Below are 17,614 nucleotides of genomic sequence, written 5' to 3' on the forward strand. Positions count from 1 at the left end.
ACTTCATACACCAAGCTGCAGCAGCTTTGGGGACCTCTGTGGTGGTAGAATTTAGGAGACGATGCAGTGGTGCAGAGTTAGGGTCAAGAAGCACCGATTCACTCCAGCAGTTCTGCCTGGATAGACTAGCACTGATACAGTGACAATGATAACTATAGCACGTTGAATGTTCTATGCACCAGTGCTGGACTTAGTGCATTACAAGCATTGCCATGTTTTCTTTATCAAAATAATACAAGGAATGTACTATCACATTCTCATTTTATCAAGAGGAAAATAACAAATTGCCATGTCTTTTAATAAATGCCTGTAATCCCAGCACTCGGGAGGCTGAGGCAGGAGGATCATTGTGAGTTCAAGGCCAGCCTGGGCTACAAAGTGAGCTCAAAGTCAGCCTGAACTGCATAGCGAGACCCTGTCTCAAAAAGACAAAAAAAAAAAAAAAAAAAGTCCATCTTGTCTAATACACTGAAGTTCTTAATGATACTGTATTGCCCATTTACGGTCTTTGACACATAAGACCCCTCCCGCAAATGTTAGCTAAATAAGTGGTGAAATTACTTCTCATAAGATAGCCTTTACCACAGAGAAGTTTTCGTTAACACTCATAAGGACAGTAGGGAGGGATGATCTTTTTAGAAAAATGTTGCATTTATGAAGCATTGAAAAAGCAGATGTGATTAACACATTGAAGCTCTTTTTTTCTGCTTTGGTCTGGAGACCTTTTTAGGAAATCTGATAGATGCTTTCTCTGCCAAGAAGGTATGGTCAGAAGCATGTAGACCTCCACAATTTTAAATAAATTTAGAGTGCATGATGTCTACTGCAGCTTCAGATGCATACACATACCAAGGACACAGCCCCAAATTCTTTTCGTGATTTTTGTTTCAAAGTACTCCTGCTTCTATTATCAGGATGATTTTTCCCTATTTTATTTTACAACCAAAGTTTGATGTGCCTGGAATTAAACATTAGACTATTTCTGAGGCGTATGGGAAATAATTCATGTTGATTCCCAATTCAAGTTAAAACACATTTTAGTCCTTTTCTAAATGTACTTTTTGAGGTTTTTGAGAACTCTCAAATGGGTGTCCTGTACAGAAAGGATATGGAAAAATTGCACACGTTTGGTAAACTGTTGGTTTTCTACAGAGATCAATTAATCCTTGTGTGTCTTTAAATAACAGAATCATATCTAGGAACCTCTCTTTATAACTAAAACTAACTATCTGCTCGGGGACTGTAAATAGATTCTAATATCAGCCTGAGAGAAACATAATTAGGATGAGAATGTACTGCTAAAATAATTGTACAATATACTACAAATTATCACTCAGTTAGTGTAAATTGAGATCCATCATTATTACATTGTCAGATTTATCCAACATAATGAACTTATCAATTAGCAGCCTCAAAGACTATCAAAGGACTTGAAAAACTTTTAAAAAGACTATATTGCTTAATTAACTCCCCATCTCCTTGGCAATGTACTAAGTATAAGAAAATATGCAAGCTCTTTATTTCTAGACACTAGTAAGAATATTCTTGATCATGTGTAAGAAGGGAAGGTCAAAGCTGAAGAGATTCCTGGTAAGGTTTGAATCCGTAATCCTATTAACAGTTGAGGTAACTCAGTTAAAGAAGAATCAGCAGACTTGCTCACAGTAGAATTAAGAGGATCTGAGCAACTCAGGCAATTAGGGTGTCATGCTCTTGGTTTCAAATTTTAGCCCTGACATTAAATATATAAACTGAAGCCTCATTTTTTTCATCTGTAACTTGGGATATTTTGAGTAGATAAAAGAGATCATTCTAGTCAGATGCAGAGCATGTTCTCGCATAGGGTAAGTACCAAGTAAACAGTAGTAATTAGGTTTATGGAAAGGGCAGAATTTGCAACTGGATGTCCCAACTTTCAGTCTAGGATTATGCATACAGTCCCTTACTAGTTTAGAAAGTATTTTCATCACTTCAGAACAGCCTACAGACATTGAATTGCTGTGTTCTTGTTATATTCATTTTTGTGGTCTTTTTTTGCTTTTATGGGGTAGAAATTTGGGAATTGGTGATCAAGAACATCCCCCCAAAATCTCATGTGTTCAGAGGTTGGAGTTTATAACAGCTGTATTTATTGGTGGATTGATGTACCAAACCACTGTTAACCCTTTTACTGGGAGGTGGACCCTGCTGGCAGAGGTGGCTCAAAGGGTGGTGAACGGAAGAGTTTATTTCCCTCCCTGGCTCCTCTGACACTCTCTGCCAGACCCTTCCACCGGGCCTCCCTACCTTGGAGCTAGCTCACTATGGACTGAGTCCTCCAAAAGCCACAAGCCACAAGCCACAATAAACCACTTCTCCTTTAAATGGCAGTCTTGGGGATTTTGTTAGAGCAATGAGAAAGTGAATGAGACAGTCACCTTTAATTAAGGCTCAGCAAACAAATGCTAAATGAAAGGACAGATTTTTCTTGTATGTCTCTATCACATTCTCTACTTGCATGTGGGGCAGTTGACCTACTACACAGCATTTCTTCAGATCTGAACAAAGCCAGAGATGGTTGAATGTTTGAGAATAAAGCAAAGTAACTGCACTTAGGAAGTATAGACCACTGAAGTGTCTTTTTGGTTCCATGACTACAGGAATGAATTGGTGTTTTGTGCATAACAATATCAGAATAGGATATATTTTTTTTAAATCGTGAGATAAGTTTTAAATCTTAACGCTGCTATTCACCAGCTGTGTGATTTTGGAAAGTCATAAAATGTTTCTGAGTTCTTACAGTTTCTAGGGTAGAGAATTCTCTCGTAATAATTACATGTGTGATTAACCTATTCAGCACAGTGCCTGGCATGTGAGATATGTTTTGGTTTTTTTTTTTTTTGGTTTTGGCATGCGAGATATGTTCCATAAAAAGTAGCCATAAGGTATTCGGCTTATTTTACACAGAAACTATTAAAATGACAGACTTAAACGTCTGACGTATTGCACACAGCTTTGCGACCTCTTAGCATACAAAGTGTAACCGTGTTTGACTCGGTGTTTTCTATCCTGGGAGATTAAGACTGATGAGCACTCTGCCCTGTGGAACCACGGAGTGACACTTGGAATCACCTCTGTTTGTTCTCATTACAGCCAGAGGGCACAACTCATGTGAGGAAGGAATCAATGCACAAAATTATTTGATTAATCAGTATTGCCATTACGTCTCCTAGCCAAGGGAAGCCAGGCATTAAAAAATACATTCCCCCCCGGCCTTGTTTCTATGTTAATTGAAAGAGAACAAAAGAAAAGAAAAGAAAAAAAAAAACCAAGAGCATGCAAATGGTGATAGGAGAAAATGCAGTCTAATGTTACAAAATATGTTTATAGTAAATGTGTTATGGAGACTAATGGCTCAATTCTAGCTTAATACTTGCTGCCTCAAATGTCCTGAGGAAAGAGGCTCTCTTCTGCTGCATTTGTAATGGAAGCGACGGAACAGAGTCCATGAGTTGGAAATCGTGTGCTCGTGTTCACTCACTGGCTGCTTTCCAGCTCAGGAAATTGGCCAAGCCCCAGCTGAGCTCCCCTGCTGGATGGAGCACCACGGTGTCCCCTCAGCCTCCAGCAGAGAACCATTAGCATGCAGGCTACTGTGCTGGAAATAGTGACTCACTTGGTCAGTCCTGCTATAGGATTTAAGAGTCACTATGCAGTTCTCCAAAGAGCCAGATTCATTTTCAGGTGTGCTGTCATGGCCTGAAATGGATTATAGCTTCTTCATTGCATAGGACTTCAGGCTTGAACAAAATATTTCTTTTGAGGAACTGAGACACCGAGAAGCAACTTGCCCAAATGTGCTTGGCATGGTTGACAGTACAGCGCACTGAGTGGGGTGGGAGGAGAGCGACCTTGGAGATTATTGATTGAAAGCCAGCCGCCAGCACAGTGCTGGGCTCCTTCACCTACTCATTCAACAGCTGTATGTGGGACATGTGTGAAGTATCAAATAATGTACCATAGTACTTGCTAAGCATTTAGGAGAAAAGACACGAAAAGCTCTGTCCTCTTGGAACTCACCATTTAATAGGGAATATGGGCAGCACAGGGATAAATGTCTTAATCATAGACCTAATTATTGTTACCAAGAAAATTAAGTAGAGTTTGAGACATGGTGAATAAAAAATGTGTTCTTTTTCCATCCCTCAAGAGAAAAGCACAAAGATTTAGGTGAGGCCACTTTGGGGTAGGATGACGTGCCAGGCTTCGGCAACTGCAGGTGCAGGAGCTGTGCTGCAGGACAGGGAGCTGTGCTGCATGGCCAGATGAGTGGGTAGGACACCCCTGAAGTGAAGCAGCAGAGGTTGGAGATGGCCCAGATGGTGGGTGGGGAGAGAGAGAGAGAAAGGGTCAAGTCATGCAAGCCCTGGTGTTTTGCATTAAGAGCCGGGTCAGTACATAGTAGATTACATTATCGTACAGCTGAGCTTCTATTTTCAACTATATCAAGGGTTATCATCTCAGTTAAAGGCAATGGTTTCCTACAGCCCAGCAGTGTGCTAAGTGCAAGTTGTGAGTCCTGTATGTAGAGCCTTATTGCTCTCTACTGCATGCTTTAAGCTCATCTCCCATCAGTCACTGCCGTAGCAGAGTAGCGTTCCCTGAGAATGAGACTGCCTGGCTCACTGGCACGCAATGCAAGGCTGGTGGGAGAAGAATGGGACCAAGAGGATGTGAGTATGAGGAAGAGAGGAGGTTCCACACCAAAGGCAGGTGAAGGACAGCAGAGCACTGGGGTCACAGCAGGGCACCTGCTGTGTGTGGGATAAGAAAAAAAGAGGGGACCAAGGGACCTGTTGGTTGTCAGGACAACTCTCCAACTACTGAAATGTATGAATACAGTTTGTTCATATGACAGCCCTGCTCCTCTGCAGCCTAATCAAATCTTGACATTTGAATTTCAAACTAATTTTTAGGAAATAACTTTTCAGATTCTCATCATATAGCACTTGTTCAATATGAATGGAAATAATTACTTTGCCAGAGTGATTAGCATGCCCAAGAATAACTATAGACGTTTTCTCCAATTTTTTACTTTCAGATAAATGTCAAATATCTTCTTTAAAGTGCATTTAATTTCGTTTTTCTCAAGAATCATTAAAAAGTGGGAAAATGTGATGAAAGTGCAGGTCAGTGATGGGAAATGCGTATGAAGAGAAAGCCCAGTTGACCTGGCAGAAAAAATACTCTCAGGAGTGATTTTTATACACAAAATATAAAAGCCATTAGTATCAATGTCATCTAAAGGAGACTAGCAGCAAGTGGCTCTGTTTCTTCCAGACTTTTCTGGTAGCTCTCTTTGGAGAGGGTGTCCATTCTGATCAAGGGCACTTCATGATAAAGTGGGACCCTGGACTGTGAGACCAGAGTGTCGCTCTGCAGAAAGACCTTGGATGGGCCACTTAACCTACATGTTAGGTTTGAATCAAAACTGTCCTACTAGATAGAGGTCACGTGTTCAGAAGTGGGCCTTTTAGAAGCTAATTAGATCATAAGAGCTCTAACCTTGCCATTGGATTAGTTCAGTGATGGCTTCAAAGCTGAATAGACTGTTCAGAGGTAGGGCACAAAGGGGTTAAACCTCTTGTCCCCAGGCCCCTTTCATCTGTCTTAGTTCTTCCTTTACATCTTTGCTCACCAGCTGCCTGTCACGAGCTAAGCAGCTTTCCTCAACCATGCAATCCTACTATGCCATTTCTGCCTTGAAGCCAGATAACCATGGACTGAAACCTCCAACACCGTGAGTCAAAGTGAAGCTTTGTTGTTTAAATTGTGCATATCAGGCATTTTGCCCCAGGTAAAGAAAAGTGACTAATACAGTATGTGAGCTTCAGTTTCTTCCATTCTGAAGTAAGCAGGTGGAACTTGCTCAAGGGTTATTTGACTTTGCATGTTGTGATGGTGTATTATGCCAGTTACTGTGATTGCATCTCTAAGGCCCTTAGTCAGAGGTAAGTCGACTTGCCTTGCCTTGCCTTGCCTTGCCTTGCCTTGCCTTGCCTTGCCTTGCCTTGCCTTGCCTTGCCTTGCCTTGCCTTGCCTTGCCTTCCCTTCCCTTCCCTTCCCTTCCCTTCCCTTCCCTTCCCATCTTTTCTCTTCCTGAAACATTTATTTAGGGCAATTGCAAGAAAGTTCTCTGTCTCTTTCTACAGGTTGTTGCCCTGAACTAATGGAGCAAGATAAGTGAAATCTCACTGTATGCTTGGATCTCTTTTTGACCAGGATAGAAAATCTTGAAGTGCACAGTATCACTTGCTAAGCACAATAGCTTCTAGCTGTCCAAATGAAGCCCCAGTAGGACAACCTGGGTCCTCGGCAGTGATTTCAAGAGCAATTACACTTTCACATTTGATACAGTAGGGGTTTCCCGATGCACACTTTTGAATGTCTCTACCTTCCAAGCTACCTATAGATCATCAGTCTAAAACAAACAATGGATAAGCAGTCTGTCTTGTCCCTTTCATCAGGGCTCACAGACGACCTTTCACTGAAATATTTTGAAAAAGTAAGTGTAGAATAAAACATATGACAGAGAATGAAGAGAAAAATGTTGGTATAAATACAAATGAAAAGCTGAACTAATCCCACTCCCCATACCCCTACCAGATGTTTCCTGGGGGAGTTTCTCTAAAAGTTTCATTTTTGTTTTGTCCTCTGAATGCTGTAATCCCTAGGTACTAGGAAAGAGCTACTTCTCTCCAAGGAAGGTTATATTCATAGTTATAGCAATAGAGGAGAAAGGCTAGAAGAAGCCTTTCCCCATGTCCACCATGTACTTTTGCTCACTCTCGGCCTGCCTTTGGGAGAGACGTGGCCAGTTATGTGAGCCAGATGAGTATCTAACAAAGAGAAGTCTCATTAGCAAATTACTCTCTTGAATATAACAGACATCCCCAGCCCCCGCTGTAACAGGCTTCTTATAAAGGGATGCTTCTGTGCGTTTTCTGGGTTACACAAAAAATCTGGCTGTTTTTCTCAGTGCTAATCCACACTCGACTACAAGCTTTAATGAACGGTCTTAAAATTCTCAGATGAAGACCTAAGATAAGGCACTGTGCTGGTTGTATTTAGTTACCTTTAAAATTCTTTAATTGTGGACATCATTCTTTCCTAAGAGGTAATTATATATCTAAAGATTTATTAATGTATTCATAATCCAGAAGTGAATAACACAAACTCTTCAACATAACTGGAGGGGCAACATCTCATGGGTAGAAAAAGCACTGAATGTGTAACTCTGAGAACATCGTTCTGCCTCTTGTGATGTGAGAAGTTTGGATACAGTGATGTCTGTAACTGGTTTCAACTGCAACTTTAAATGTTCCATGACTTTGTGTTTGTTTTTCTGTGGCTGTAAATAGAAACTCAAGGTGAGGTACTTATAAAAAAAAGGACTCAGTTTAGGGGGCTGCAGGGATTGGGAATCCCTGTTTGACTACCGGTGAGGACGTCCCAACAGGTAACATCACAATACTAGCAAATGTTGCGGGAGAGATCACGCTGTGAGGGAGGAAGCCAAGTAGATTCTGGGGCCAAGTTTGAAAAACTCATTCTTGTAGGAACTGAGCAACCAAGGTCTGATGAGAACTACATTAGTCCTTCCTGGGGGTGGCATTTCCAATAACCTAAGCATCTTCTACTTGATGCTACCTCTTAAATTATTCGCTACCTCTTAAATTATTCACTACCTCAACAGTACCCTACAAGGATCAAGCTTCCCCTATTAACAGACACACTCAAGCTATACCTACACTCTAACAGATTGTAAATGGAAATTTTTCTGTTATCATCCAGTGGACAAGAGAGATATCTGACCAATTTTCTTCACCGTGTACTTCCAGTGCAATTAGAACCTTAACTCTGGGCTCAATGACTACAAACAGGTACTCTGGAAGTATGGAGAGAAGACTGGAGCATTAGGCCAGCTGACTATTCAAAGAAGACACTTCTAGGGACCGAGGAAATCACAGTTCTGGATTTGTGTGGCGGTGCTGGTCTCAGTATAAAATGACTGTCCATTTCCGGTCAACAGAACACCAACCTCAGACTTCTAAAACTAAGGAGTGTAATGGCTGTCATTGTTTCAGATAAGAACACAGGTTTATGTGACAATGACTACTTAAATATAAAGAGATGCCCAGCAGATCACACAAATATTTCCTGGATAGTCTTCCAAATTAAATCGCTTGTTGTCTTATTACTGCTTCTATTTTAAACTTCTGACTGGACTTCCAAGACATGCATTGTTGGTTGTTTAGCAGGCTCCCTGGCTACTATGCACTCACTGGTCAGTAGAGTGCTGCCATCCCAAATATAGCAAGCAGAAATCTCTACAGTTGTTACCAAAAAATCCTAGGGGTAAAATCACCCTATACTCCATCTTTTCTAATTCTGCATTTTATTTCTTGAAAAGAAGACCAAGTACTCAAAAATTACCGCTCTGTTATTGTTCTGATTATTCTAAACATTACCAACATCTTTTGTCTAGGTAGGATTTTATGATTGACTATTTCCACCTACATTATCTGTGGAGATTACGGTATAGCAGTTCAAGACCTATAATGCATTGGAAAAGAGAAGCATCTTTCCTAGGACTCTTTTTTGTACCCCTTTTATTGTATTTGGAATCCTGCCTGTTTGACAAAGGAACTTTTGCCATGCAGGATATATTTATGAAGTCAGGCATTATGTAAATGATATCTAGTTCCTTCTTTTCAAAAGGCATAAAGAAAAAAGATATTTAAATGACCTTGAAATACTATTCAGCTGCTTCTACACTTGATGCTGGTAGGCCCCATAGATCCCACAATATATAAATTGGGGCATATCTGCAACTAAACACTTACCTAACCTAACCTAAGCTGCAAAGATCATTAAAAGGGTTTTGCAATTTAAAACTTTTAGCTTAAACTTGACTGCTACAGATTTATCCTGCTGCACTAAATTCAAGAAAAAAAAAAAACAGATGGCATTTTTGAGAAAGAGAAAATAACATTTTTCCCACACTTCCACCTCCTCCCTGGCCCTCTTACCTGTTTAAGGATTTCAGCTGCTGTTTCATGCGAACAATCAAATATCACATAGAACTCCTTGCCCTTCTTCATCTCCTTGAGTAAAGGCTTGGCATCTTTATTCCCAGAGGGCAGCTGACGGATTTTGATTTTAATATTGTATCTGGAGGGAGCTTTGATGAGTTCTTGCAGACGAATTAGACCTAGAAAATGACATCCAATCATGCAACTGAGGCTGGTCTGTATTGTTTATCACCATTTACAGTCAAACACACATCACTCTCAAAATGTATCAAGCAGCCACCTACCTAAAGGTTACACTATTGACTTCCCATTTGTCATTCCTCTTTCTGCAATAGATTATACTGATATTTTCTCTTCACAGGTGTGTGTGGCTTGGAAGCACAATTTTCCCCAAATGCATTTTGAATTTATTTAAAATGCAATTGTCCTCTCCAGCTTTCAAGTTTACAACTGCAAAAGTTTGGCAAACAGATATTTGCTGGAGATTTCTAAAGGGGATCTCTTAAAAAGCCAAAAGGATTAGAGAATTACTTGGGATTGTTTGCTTTTGTAAGATTGTCATTAAGTATTTATACATAACAGTCTGTTTAGCGGCTAATTGGTTGGGAGCTTTATTATAACTTTTCAGTGCTGAGCATTTAAACTATTTCTAAGTGACTCATACTCCTTGCTAATACGTTTAAAAGTTCAGTTGTAAAATCCTTATTCGATTAAAAATACTATGAATTTTTAGAGTGTGAAAATAAAAGCAAAAAAACCTTTCAAACAATTGACCATTGGTACTTGCAAAGTGTACAGCTAACTTAGCAGGGAATGCTTGCTTCACCACAGCTATGCACCACTGAGGTGCACCGTCCTAGGATAGCAAAACATGAGGAGGACAGTCAAACAGCCATACAAAGCCTCCATCTGATCTCCCCTCATGTTACCTGGTGTCTGCTGCACTGTATGGTGCTATGTTTCACTCAAGGGCTCTCATCACATTGGAAAACTGACTTTTTAAAGTAACAGTTTGGTGCCTTCAGGATTTTTCAGCTTCAAGAAATCAATAAGGAAGAGCATGCACTGGGAGTGTTGGGATGGACATTGTGCTTGCAGGTGCAAGAAGCCACACTGACTACAGCTGCTTCTACACTTGACGCCTTTTTTCTCCCTTCTTTTGCTTTATGTAGCTATTTTCTCCCAGAACTCACATTTATTGAAGTTTAAATTAGAAGGGTTTCTCTAATGCCATGGGTAGGTATGAGTCTGGGGTACTGTACAGTAAATTTATGATATTGCTTTTCAGAGTCAAATGGACAGGGTCAAGAGAAGTGGGGGAGATGGTTGTAGAACCGTATCATGTTTTGGTATCCATCGTGCTTTTTATTTTTGTAGACAAATTGAAACCGTTAGAATCATAGCCTTCCTGGATACTTGCTTCTTTTCAAATTACTCATGTGGTTGAAGACTTTCAGGTATGAAAAATAAGGCACTTGTACTCTTACTTCCAGATTCCCTTATCCTGACCACTGGTGAGCACTAAAGCAAAACAAAGCAAAGCAAAAAGAAGCACACAGATCTGTACATTTGTTACTTGTTATATTTGTTTATTCTCTTAATAATTTTATGAAGCAAGTGGTATTATCTCTATTATTTCAAGTGCAGAAATGAAAGCCCAGAGTAGTTAAGTAACTTAAGGTTACAAAGACAGTTAGGAGAAGCTATAGATTAAAGGTATAATTTGTAACTATAACGCTCAATCTTTCCATTTCACTATTCTGCCTTATGAATATAAGCTACTTCTTCTGGAGGAATAGATACAGTTTAGGACACTTTGTTGAGATGGAGAAAATAGAGAATTTTTCTTTCCTCTTTTCCCAGGCTTTTCTACTTTCTACCAGGCAATCACATACATCTTTTTTTAAAAGTGAGCATGACCACAAAGGAGAGCTCAGTGTGGCCTTTAAATAAAATGGGAAAAACATTTTAAAAGTGCATTTCATATGTTGAAATGAACTGCTCTTTTGTTCTTTGCTGAATGGAATGTCAGTCTTGAAGTGGGTCTTCCTGTCCTGATGACTTTCATATACTCTCCTGGCATTTAAAGTTTATGTGCATTTTCTCCTTTCATTCATTCATTTTTAGGAAAAATATTTCTTGAGTGTTCATTACATCCAAGCTCTGCACTAAGCCTTGTAAATTAAACACATGCCTGCTTGTATTATCCTTGTAGCCTATGGGAGGTTCTCATATCATAATTCTCATAAGGTGGATGGGGCATCAATTACCACTTTATTTAATAGAGTATAAGCTGAGGCCGCTGGAGGGTGGAGTAGCTTGCTCAAGGTCATGTAGTTAACTGCAGATTCAGGGCTTAAAGTCAAGTCTACCTCCTGTTACCAAAGTAGAGCTCTTTCCATTAAATCAACAGCAGTGCCTAGCTTTTGGATTTCAGATTAAATAAGTGAACGACTGACTCTTGCTACAAATAAGTTACTGCATAAGTAAACAAAGAAAGAAATGTTGGACCAACAGAAAGTATAGAACCTTTATTAAACACATGAGGTCATTCACATGCGTGCTTTCCCCCTTCCCAATTAACCATACACTCTCACAACTGTTTCATAAAGGAGAACATATTTTAATACTAAGAGGAAAAACAAGAATAATTAAGTACAAAAGACCAATTTCTAATTGGAAGAAATTTAATTTCAGGAAAAAAATGTGCCGCTAACCCACTACTCTTCTTATTTGCCAGAATACAGGGAAAGTGGCTTAGGAAAAGGGAGGCTCACAGATTGAAAGATTACAGACCCAAGTTGTGAGGAGAACAAAGAGCAAGGATCAGTGATCTCACAGTTCTTTTCCTGAAGCAATTGTTTGCTTTAGAAAAGTTATTCTGGCTTCATTAACAAATGATGTAGAATTTACAATTCAAAAAAGCTCTTTTAGTTCACGGGAGACAAAATTTAGAGAAAGCTTTCCCTTGTGTATTTTCATTTTCCAGCAATCCATCAATCATTTACATTTCATTGTAATGAATAGTTAAAAACATTATTTGTTAAACAAATAATTACTTCAGGGAAAGGTAAATTAATGGAGGTGCAGCACCTCCTCTTGCTACTTTTTGTCCTGTGTTCTCTGCTAGCCCCGCAGAAGTGACCTGACCCAGCCCTGCTGGGACTCCAATTGCAGAAAATGTTAACAGTGCATGCCAAGCTGGTAAGGTTATGTTTCTCTAGCTCACCAGAAAGCACGGGCTTTAAAAATGAAATGCAGATAAACAGAAACCCAGACAAATTCAAGTGAGTTACATTATATAATAAAACTGATCTCAACTTTTCAAAAATGTCAATGTTGTGAATGACAAAGGGAGACTGAAATGTGCAGGACCAAAAGAGACTAGAAAGAGATGATCCTTAAGTGTAATTAGCCTCCAGGGAGAAGCAGAAAAAATACAGCATAAAATTCCATATATATTTAGATAGCACTCTAGTATCATCTTTAAATTTCCCTCATTTGATAATTATATTATGGCAATATCAGGGAAGGTTTTTATTCTTAGGAAACACGCACTAACGTATTTGTGTGTTAAAACAGCCATAATGTCTACAACTTCCTTTCAGATGGACGAACAATGCTTACTATTATTGTTATTGCTGTTATACCTGTTTTTACCACATTTTACCAATCATTTACCAAGTGACGGGGCATTAAAACAAATGTGGTCAAATAGTAACAATTGCTGAATCCAGATGATGGTAGACAAGCTTCCTGTACACCTAAATTATCTTAGAGTTCAAATCTTTCTAAATAGAGAGATAAACCATGCAGATATAAAATAGTCTCATAATAGACTCCTCCCCACCCACACCCCTAGGAATGCAATTAGAAATGCACCTTAGATTTGAAAATGATTTGGAGGAGAACCTGTTTATTTTGCGTAAGTCTGCAAAAGGCTCTGCATAAAAAGGTAATTCTTGGAAATGTCCAAATGACCAGTTCTGTACACCCGCTTTGACTCGTCTTCTCTGTGAGCTTAGATATGACACAGAAAAGTGCTGACTGCATGCATACAGAGTGACTCAGGCAACAGGTGGAGCATATGGAAGACAAAAGGATCCTGCTGTTTCCAGTGGCTGTTTAAAACTTCCTCTGGCTTCTCCTTCAGTGATAATAAACCTTGCTATTTACACAGCCCCTTTTTATGAAGTATGTTACATGATTTATTAAAGGTTCAATAAACCTAGAATATACCTCTGAAATGGATATGTGTCAGTGCTATTTTACAGAGAGGAAAGCAAGGCACAGGGAGGTTAATTGCTTGGATTGGCCCAGAAAATGAGTCACAGGTGCCAGGAATTGGAAGAGACTTTGAAGGTCAAGCCCCCACTTGATGGAGGAATCCCCTCTACACAGCTACTGCTGAACACCTCTCTCCCTGTATAAATTCTCTACATTGCAGCCCAAACCATTTTGGAATAGCTTTTGTTATATTTAATGAGTCTGAGTTCAAAAGAAAAGTACCTGGGTTTTCTCGAGTCTTAATCCAATTCCCTGTTCATTAAATCACACGAGGGGGTTTGAAGTTCTAAAAAATGAATGTAATAAACCACTGGGACCCAAAGATCAGATCACACATTTTAAATGTTAATTTCCTCTTCACTTGAACTTAGAAACATGCAAAATGGCATTTCACAAACTAGTTGATATATTAATATCCCCCAAATCTAATAGGTTTCTTAAGGGGATCTGTGCATAAAATGTGACTCTTCTCAAGGGAAGAAAAATCAGAACTGAGAAATGGATATGAAAATGGAAATGGGGAGTGAATTACCTGGGGAAAAGCAGTGTTTTTAAGTGGAGATCTTCATGTATATGATTTTTCAAAAGTATAACAAAAAAGGGGAGTTGGAAACATGCCCAAAGAGAAAATGTGTCCCTTGATTGCAAAGGACCTCATAAAAGAGTGTAGCCAAAATAGCTGAGATTTACTGTGCTGCCGTTAGCTCTGCCAATGTATTTTAGATAATACCAATGGTAACTAAAACTAATATACCTGGTGCATAGTATCTAAAGATGAATCTCCTGAGCAGAATCTCAAAATTTGACTAGAGTTCTGGTCAGAGGACTGGGCTGAAGTTATGAAAGTGAGAAAATAGTGACATGAGAGAAAAAGAAATGATCATTGATTGCCTTGTTAGTACTGAAGAACAAGAATTCCATCTCTCAACTATGTCACAGGGCATTGTACGAAGGCACAGAAGGGTTTTGGCCAGCACCAGGTGATTGTAACAACCCAGTCAGGTACACTGTGATTGCTGAAAGTGAAGGATTCACTTATCCTTTTATTCAGCACTGATTATGTGCAGAATTCATTTTGGCTGGATTACCCATGACAAAATGTTACTTTCTGTTGATTTCAAATTTCAGGCTTCTGTCAAAAGTCTTGGTTCAGTATTCTCTATGTTTTTCCCTTTGGAGAAATAGAAGGAAATATACTAGATATAAAATTGTAAGTTGCTATTTAAATATCGCCATAAAAGTAGCTACTTCATTTCTTCATAGGATGGTTGAGCACATTAAATGAGTCAATTATCTAAAAGAACAGTGCATGGTACATAGTCAGAGCTCAAGAATTTAGTTATTGTTGTTTCTGTGGCTGTCATTCCCCTCATGATTGCTCCCAGGATTTTTTTCCCAGTGGATGACATTTTTATGTATGCTAATTTCATTTTAAAGTAATCCTCACTGTAAAGCTCTGAGACTATGTTTGTAATAATAACTAATAATTCTTTATTATAGACTGTATTTTGAAATCTTATATGGCTATGATATATTAAGAAAAGAATGCTTAACAAAACTATAAGTACAAGAAAAAGATCCCTTCAAGAGCCATGTGTCTCTTCAGTGCAGGACTTGTGGCATCTGTCTAACACTTATTTCTTTGAGGCACCTATACAATCCTACTCTATATGCTAAGGACTCTCAAATTTATACCATTTTCCTGAACCCCAGATTCATACATGAACTGCCTAGTCTTAACTCCATTTAGATATCTAAAGATATCCAAAGCTCAAATTTAGCGTATTTATTAATGAATTACCAATATCATCCTTATTCTCCCAAGCTAGCTCCACCTAAGACCTTCCTCTCAGGTGATGACAACTTTCTTTTGACCCAAGCTAAAGAGATTAGGGTCCTCTTTGTCAGCTCTCTCTCCAATCCCATACTCCTTTGGGATATTATATTTATTATTGATTTCATTTTCATATTTTAGTTCACAGGTATGAATTCAGAATAACCTGCCTCACTGGCACCACAGCATTAATGTTTCATAAGAGTGGAGTACAACCTCCCTGTTCTTATGTGCCATTTAAAAATAAGCTTAACATATGGCACTCATGTCAGAAGAACGCAATATGCAGATTGAAACACTGAGCAAAACTTTGCTATTTCAGAGGAGTGGGAGAAAATATGCTTCCCACATTCATGTTAAACAGGTTAATCTGAGGCAAGTTCGTGTAACCCGAGATAACTCTTCAATCTCCTAAGTCTCCCAAATATCATTTGCTGCTGTACTTTTTCTTATAACACTAGTAACATTCACTGCCATCTATCATAATAAGTGTTTACTTAGATATTTTATTCATTAGATAAATAGACTCTGGAATCCACCAAGTCAGAAACATTTTTATGTGCAGCTTAGAAGAGTGCCTGGTAATAAATGTCTTTTAAACAGGGGAACTTTTCTCTTTCTCTCTCTTTCTCTCTGTCAGCTTATCTAACATCTGAAAGCATGTACAGTAAATACTACCTCTGATGGTTTTCCTGGATGCTTTATGTCCTCCTGCAATTCTTCATTGCAAACATTACTCTCCGAAAGAAGTCTCTTTAAAATAAATACAGAAAAATGAAACTTTTGGGGAGACACATTGGGGAAGGAAGCAAGTTAGGTATTAGGAAAGGACAAGCACAGCAAAGACTGCATGTTTGATTGTTTTCTTTGCTAGCTCAAAAAATATCACCTTACCCACAGTTAACATAAGTCAAGTAGTGAGGAGGGAGGGGTGAAACTCTAATGTGAGTTTTCTTAGTCATTCAAAAAATAAAACTAAGGCAGCAAAGGAAGTGTATTTGTGTGTGTGTGTGTGTGTGTGTGTGTGTGTGCGCGCGTGTGTGTGTGTTGCCAATGAAATTTGGAGCAGCATTTGCTTATTTGGAGCTGGTTGTCCATGCTGGCTGGTAGGTGGTTGCCTAACCAAGTGTTACAGAATACTTTGAAATCCCACCCTCCCTGGCATGCAATGTTCATGCTTGCATTGCTTTGCAAAGAAGCCAAGCCTAAAATAAGCTATGATATATTTATTGTAAGAAGCAACATTCTAAGTCGTTATAACCCATCAATATTCTTGGGACTTAGAACAAGGTATCTACAAGTATGATACCTAGTACTTGAGTAGTTTGAAATGAAGAAGATTGAAATGGATTAGAAGAGAAATCTTTCTTTTCTTTTTTTTGGTTTTTCTCCGGTACTGGGAATTGAACTCACGACCTTGCGCTTGCCAGGCAGGCACTGTGCCACTGAGCTAAATCCCCAGCCCCAGAAGAGAAATCTTTCTGACCTTCTTTTTCTCTACTGTCTCTAATCACTCTTACTCTCCCAAAGCAATCACAGAAACTATAGCTTTTTTCTCTCAGAACAAGCCATGAATCTTAGAGAATTCAACTTAAAGACCCTCATTCAAGGGGGACCCTGTCTCACACTCAGGAGAAAGGAACACTACACACAGAGTCCAAGAATAATTAAATAGGTCTTGCTGCCCCTCCCCATTTTAATGGTAAAATGGTTTTCATTAAATCATTTCACATGCTTGTCCATTCCTCATCCAACCTAACCATATGAATAGCCAATTTTAGGGGCTGGGGATGTATCTCAGTGTAGATCACTTGCCTGGTATGTGTAATGCTCTGGGATCAATATCCAATACTAAAGAAAGAGAGAGAGAGAGAAAGGAATAAAGAAAAGGAAAGTAAGAAAAAAGAAGGAAGGAGGGAAGGAAAGAAGGAAAGGAGAGAGAGACAGTTTTTGAGGTCTTTACATCTTTATTTGACAGCTTCCCATGTCATATAAAAAAGTCATTAAACAATTTTTTTTTTGTCTTTTTGAGACAGGGTCTCTCTATGCAGTTCAGGCTAGCCTTGAGTTTACTTTGTAGCCCAGGCTGGGCTCAAATTCACAATGATCCTCCTGCCTCAGCCTCCTGAGTGCTGGGATTACAGGTACGCACCACCATACCATGCAGGGCTAGAACTTGTTAAATAAATTTTTTATGCTTTCTCTTACTAATTTTCCTTTTGTTATAAGGTTGTCAGCCATGGCCTTATGATGAATGAAGAATATTATGATGTTCCACCCCTCCAACACCTATGTGAAAATTTGTTTGTCAGATTAACCAGGCTGTTACCCAGCAAAGTCTAGAAAGAGTGAGACAAAAGACAAATAAAGAATGCAGGAAGGACAGCTGAGAAGATGGGGAAAGGAGAGTGAAAATCTA

The 17,614-nt window shown here is 39.1% G+C and overlaps 1 protein-coding gene across 2 annotated transcripts in view; it reads right to left on the minus strand.

Annotated features, from left to right (window-relative positions):
* Positions 1-17,614, minus strand: part of Grik1 (glutamate receptor, ionotropic, kainate 1) — a 409,294-nt gene that overhangs the window by 123,326 nt on the left and 268,354 nt on the right. For both annotated transcript variants that reach the window (XM_005375622.2, XM_005375621.2), the window contains exon 4: positions 9,072-9,253. In XM_005375622.2, coding sequence (XP_005375679.1) covers positions 9,072-9,253 — 182 coding nt within the window. The remainder of the gene's footprint in view (positions 1-9,071; positions 9,254-17,614) is intronic.

This window comes from Chinchilla lanigera, unplaced genomic scaffold (genome assembly GCF_000276665.1).
Source record: "Chinchilla lanigera isolate Chin_1 unplaced genomic scaffold, ChiLan1.0 scaffold00006, whole genome shotgun sequence".
NCBI lineage: Eukaryota > Metazoa > Chordata > Mammalia > Rodentia > Chinchillidae > Chinchilla > Chinchilla lanigera.